Source organism: Mus pahari, chromosome 8 (genome assembly GCF_900095145.1).
Source record: "Mus pahari chromosome 8, PAHARI_EIJ_v1.1, whole genome shotgun sequence".
Taxonomy (NCBI): domain Eukaryota; kingdom Metazoa; phylum Chordata; class Mammalia; order Rodentia; family Muridae; genus Mus; species Mus pahari.
The window spans coordinates 15,753,887-15,760,058 of NC_034597.1; the positions used below are offsets into that span (position 1 = coordinate 15,753,887).

Here is a 6,172-nt window from a genome sequence, read left to right on the forward strand (position 1 = left end):
AGCATCCACGTGGTGGCTTATAACCATCTATAACTCCCAATCCTGGGAACTGGTTGCCCTCTTCTGGCCTCAGCTGGCACTTGCATTCATACAGATACACGCATAGATAGATAGATAGATAGATAGATAGATAGATAGATAGATAGATAGATAGATAGATAGATAGATCTTTGAAAACTCCCCTCAACTAAATCTCATACCCTTTTAATTAACTTAAAATATATGACATATTCACATGTAAAACAGAAAACCACAAAACAGTTTGAAAGAAGCCACATATGGCGACACACTCCAGTAACTCCAACACTGAGGAGGATGAGGCAGGAGAATGGTAAGTTAAAGGCCAGTCTGGCTAATGGTGAGACCCTGACCCAAAAAACCACCAAGAGCTAGGGGTGTCGCTTGGTGCTAAAATGCTTGCCTAACATCTTAAGGCTCTGGTTCGAATCCCAGGTCTAGAGAAACAAATAGCCTTGATGCTAACAGTTACACGAGAGGCTTTTTAGATACCATACATAACAGACTCTTTAAATTAACAACTTGGACTTCATCAAAATTAAAAACTTTAACTATGGGGGAAACTCAGTAAAGAAGATGGAGAGAAGACCAAGAACACTTATCACAGAGCAGTGACTGACACGTGATAGCCTACTTTCTAATATCTGGGCCCAGGCTGCCTTAAGTCTGTCCACACTGCCAGCTGACATATAAGGAACCTACTTCTGTCTCCCTAAGGATAGGCTGCGAGGCTTGTACCTTCGCCCTAGCTGCTCTCAGGCTATGGGATGCTTACTTAGCCTCCTATCCCTTGTTCTGGGATAAGCCCATCCCCAGCAGAACAGTGAGGTGACACCTGATGCTCCACAGTGATGCTCAGGACATTCTGCCCGTCACCACAGGGGCTACCTGTGCTTCTCCAGGCTGAAGGTAGGGACACCCTTAGCAGCAAGCCGCCAGGGAGAGGGTTTAGCAGAGAGGAGCTGCGAACGCAGCACGATGAATGCACAGATGTCTGTGCTTTGTGTGTGTATGTTCTGGCTCTAGCCGTATGGAGACCCTTCCTCTAAACCACACTCTGGAGCTTCCCGGGCTTCCCTTAAAATGGCTGTTCCACTCGTTTCTATTTCAGTGCTAGATGAAGTGAGAGACATGCATGTGCCATGCTCTACCAATAAACTATATTCCTGCCTAGTGGGATTCCATACCCAACTCCATCCCTTGTTCCTGGGCAAGGGCCTATCACTATGTTATCTCTAAAATCCTAGAAGATCCAGCTCCCTCTGGTGTAGGCTATTTAGGAAATGAAGCCATTGATCTTGGTAGATATTGACGACTGGAAGGAAGGGAAGCGGCCACCTCCTTCTGAAAGGGTCCGCTCACTGTGAGGTTTCAATGTCTTCTATGCTTACATGTGTGAATGCCCCAGTCTCTTATCATATCAGCTCTAGAGAAGCCACAGGATGGGCAGAGCCGCTGCCTCCCAGGTAGAGTCTGAGTCTAGACAATAGGTAGAGTCATTGGGCTCTGCCAATTTCAACTCTAAACTCTAAACTTCATACTTTCTATCCATAGCTAAGGGTCACCAAGTATCTACATGGCCCCCTTGGAGGGTGCTTTGATTGACAGGAAGGTGCCCAGTAATCCAAACAACCTTACAAATGGGCATCTACAGAACACGAGTAGAATAGACTACCAAGCCACAGTGACCATTCCCTGGAAAACCATCCACTGTTCATGGCTAAGTGTGTGCCTCTCTCTTTCTCTTCCCATGCACTGAGCATCATGACTACAGCAGTGTGGTGTGCTGGGTTACTGCAGTGAGCACCATGACTACAGCAGTGCGGTGTGCTGGGTTACCGCAGTGAGCACCATGACTACAGCAGTGCAGTGCACTGGGTTACCGCAGTGAGCACCATGACTACAGCAGTGTGGTGTGCTGGGTTACCGCAGTGAGCACTATGACTACAGCAGTGTGGTGTGCTGGGTTACTGCAGTTTGCTTCCTGCCTCTCCGGGACCAGGGCAGATGGATGCTCAGTACACTTCTTGTTGAGTGAATAAAGGGATGGATAAGGAAATGAGCCAACTATAAATGATGCAGGCATGTCCACTCCCAAATACACTACCTGAGAACAGGACCTTCCTTCCCATGTGCCTTGGCACTATTAGGTGCTTGTCCTGTCTCCATGAGCTTATCAACAGGCTGGTGTCATCTTCTATAGACTGCCAATATTCAAACCCATTCAGTAGCCTCACACAGTGAAGCAGAAATAAGGGACACAATGACAAGTCCCTATTCAGTGCACTCAAGGGTGTCCCACCCGAAAGAGAGAAGGACAGTCTAGACAGAAGCCCAGCCCAGGCAGGTAACGCCCAGCACAGGCAGGTACCACCCAAGCCTACTTGAGCTCCTTGAGTTCCCGGCTGACGTCATTCTTCTGCTTCCGAGTGTCATCCAGGCTACGAAGGGCTTCAGCCAGCTCACTCACAGCTCGATCTCGCTCCCGCCTCAGGTTGTCACACAGGGTCCTGGGAGAGAAAGCAGAGGTCAAGGTCACTGTGAATGGCAAGCATGGGGGAAGGGCCTGAGGTCTGTACCGTACCACCTGTCAGCCCCTACCTCCAAGTTTCAGTCTAAACCAGCCAAGCACAAAAGGAGTGCATGACCCCCCCCCCCAGATCAGCCCACTACAGAGCCAGAGACACCAGCCAGACCTCAGCGAGACCCCAGGCCACTTGGCGAGCTTCAGTACGCCAACAGCCATAAGTTCTTTAACTGACCATACACAGGGCTTTCTACCTATGCCACTATGAGGCTGAGGGACACTTAGCCAGGATTCAGCTCACTGTCTCTGGCTCTGTTCCAGTGCAACGGGGAAACCTGATGGGGTCCCAGGGAGAAGGAGTGCACGAAGGGGGTACTCAAACCATTTCATCTACCTAGGGAGGAAACACAAGCCTACATCAGGCGGGCCTGTGCGTGGCCATCTCTAAAATAACATGCCCTACAGCTGGTCCTCATGCCTCCACAGCCTAAAGCCTTTACTGCCTGCATCGCCGTTCAGCTCAGGAGGACACCAAGAGTAAACCCAAGCAGGAAGCACTCAGAAGACCTTAATGTTCCTCCCATGCCACATATCAAATATTTTTAACTTCGATCTCCACCTCCTGAGCCTCCCTGCCAGGGCACAGGCCTGTCCCTTTTATAGTCTCAGGGGTGTTCCAGATTCCCTCAATGGCCGACTCACTGTGCCTTTCCCACCATCCCTGGCTCTGCCCTGGCTCAGGATCTTACCCACACTCCTTTGCTTCTATTCAAGACCCTCAGAATTGAAACTCAAGGACACTGTCACCCTATTCCCTATTCCTCCTGATTCTCCAGACCAGGACCTGGCCACACCCAAATTCCTCCTCAGAGACTGCAGGTGCTGCCCCTCCATCCTCAGTGCTCATCCTTCCTCTCCCACTGAAGAAACTGCACTCGAGCTTCAGTTCTGGCTCAAATGGACCTGGGAGACTTCCTTCTACCCTGAGTGGCCTGCATGTCCCATGACAGCCTGAGGACCTAGATGTCACCTTCATGTACTATCCTGCCCTCTGACCTAGAGCCCCTCCTAGGCCACACCCCAGGTATAGACCCACGGAAGCCTCCTCTAAGCTCTTACTGCTCGGGAACCTAAGATGCTGGCACAGCAGATGTCTAGCAACACAGAGAGAAAAAAAAACAAAACACATTTCACAAAAGTGGATTCTAAAAACAAAGGTGGCTTTGATCCTGATCACAGTTCACACTCAAGATGTGTAGAAGTGAATCAGGACGGAAATATAACAGAAATCTCTAAAGCCAAAGGTGAGGTGAGAAATAGCGGAGGGAGGGAAGGGAGGCGCTACAGTCCCTGTCTCCTTCTCTGCACACACAGCCAATGAGTGTGACCCTACAAACACTGCAGTGCACAAGAGAAACACAGGACCACGCCTGCCCAGTCCTTACCGGATGCTGTCACGCTCTGCCACAATCTTGTCCCGCTCCTGAAAGGCCCAGTCCCGCCGGCACTTGGCCACGTCTGCTTCCTGGAGAGCTTCCTTCAGCTCCTGGCACAAGGCCTTACACTGTTTTCGGAGGATTTCCACTTCTTTGTTGGCTCTCCCAGCATCCATGGTCACTGTGTCTTTGATCTAAGGGAAAAAGGTCGGCAGAAGGGGTTACCCACACTTCCGAGGTAAGTGAAAGGGGTTGCCCACACTTCCGAGCTGCAAAGCTTACTGGCTCAGCAGTGGGGCTGGAGGCTCAAGGGAAACACTAAGCCCAGGCACTTACATCTACGCCAGCATTTGTCTCCCTGTAGGGTTCCCCCCTCTATTAAGGATGCTGGCCTCACTAGCACTGGAGGGCACAGGCACGGAGAACTATGCTGGAGAATGGGGTAGCTCCCATCCATGTCTGCCTCTCTTTGATTCCTACTGGACTCCTCAAAACTCCTAGCTACTGGAACAAACTACCCTAAAAACACTGCTGCTCGGACACTTTAGTGAGGCAGAGGTAGGGAGATTAAAAGTAACTGGAACTAGGCAGCCAACCGACTGACCTCTGCCGAAGCCCTCAACTGTGTTGATGACACACTGCAGAAACCTAGCAGTGACGTGCCCACAGTCCTACCTTTGCTGAGAGATCCTTTTCACCTGTCTCCCTCTCTGCTGACCTCTACACCAGTTCCCAGCCTCCAGGAACTCAGCCTGGGCTCTCACATGGCCATCCCTAGTGGTCCTGAGGCTCCAGGTGCTGTTGAAGCCTTCGCTTAGGACAATATGGGCTGTTTCAGAAGCTCCTCCCCTGAAAAGGGGTCACCAAGAAGACCAAGGGGCTGCACCCCACTCGCCAGCATGTGCCCTGCCCATCCAAGGGTTCCGGGGAAGAGGGTATTAGAGGTTTGTGGCAGAGAATATGGCTCCCACGTACAACCGTGTTGTTTCTTTTTGGACACTTTCCTCTTAAGCACCATTGGCTATTCAACCCAGCCGAGCTGGGCTCCTCATGCAGACACAACCGCAGCCAGGGGCAGCGGGAAGGCACTGCCAGCCATGGTACCTCAGATAGTCCTTCCCAGGCACAGTGTTCCACTTAGGAGAGCAACCAAGACCTGGGAGAACTTCACAGAAAGAGTCTCCACGAAGACACTCCATGATCAGGGAACCAGGTGAACCAGAGGTGACCCTGGACAGGTGACCAAACATTGTGGTCATCATTCCCTTGAGCCACATTCCACCTAAGATGCACAGGTCTAGCTTCCTCTTGGCTAGTATCAAGTCGGGGTATGAACCTAGACCATCGTGTAGCAGCGAGGTTGTCAGCTCTGGTGACAGCAGGTAGGAGTGGAGCCACAGGCTCCCCCCTGCTGCTTGCTGACTCAGAACAATGCCTGGAAAAGATTCCTGCCTCAGCTGACAAGCCACCTGTCACTCGGCCAGCACCCCCTGCATAGCCTCAGAGGACTGACTCTAGACTAAAGGGCATGCCTGACTGCCTGAGAGCTGAGGCTCAGACGTCAAGCCTCCACATTAATGATGCTCACTGCTGGAGGCCAGCACATGGCCGGGGGTGGGGTGGTGGGCGGTCCTGGGTGCTCTTCATACTTCTCAGTGTACATGACCACAGCCTACACTGATAACTTCAGGAATTTGACAGCCCCATGGAGCAGGCTTGCTGTCTTATCACAAGCTCACCTAATTGATATTCAACATTCCATGACCTTTTTAGTCTGGTGACCAATTTGGTCATTCTCCTAAGGGTTTTTTGTTTGGTTTGGTTTGTTTACTTATTTTGTCACTGTGCTTTTCTGACTTGATATTTACATTCCCCCTTTGCAATAAGAGCATACGCAGATACTAGGACACAGAAAGGAACGGGTTGGACTGCCTGGATATTCACCAAACTCTAGTGCACAACATTGACATAGTGAAAGTGCGTTTGTGGATTGGCATGGTAGTAGTTGCCTACGGTTCCAGCACTTGCACTCAGGAAGCAGAGGCAGGCAGAGCTCTGTGAGTTCAAGGGTAGCCTGGCCTATACAGAGTTCCAGGTTCCAGGCTAGCCAGCACTACAAACGAGACTAAGGAAGGAAGGAAGGGAGGGAGGGAGGGAGGGAGGGAAGGGAAGGGAAGAAGGGAAGGGAAGA

At 51.0% G+C, this 6,172-nt stretch overlaps 1 protein-coding gene across 3 annotated transcripts in view; it reads right to left on the bottom strand.

Annotated features, from left to right (window-relative positions):
• Dlg5 (discs large MAGUK scaffold protein 5) overlaps window positions 1-6,172 on the bottom strand; it is a 115,007-nt gene that overhangs the window by 35,983 nt on the left and 72,852 nt on the right. For all 3 annotated transcript variants that reach the window (XM_021203961.1, XM_029541312.1, XM_029541311.1), the window contains 2 exons: window positions 3,991-4,175; window positions 2,403-2,528 (listed from right to left, as the gene is read on the bottom strand). In XM_021203961.1, coding sequence (XP_021059620.1) covers window positions 2,403-2,528; window positions 3,991-4,175 — 311 coding nt within the window. The remainder of the gene's footprint in view (window positions 1-2,402; window positions 2,529-3,990; window positions 4,176-6,172) is intronic.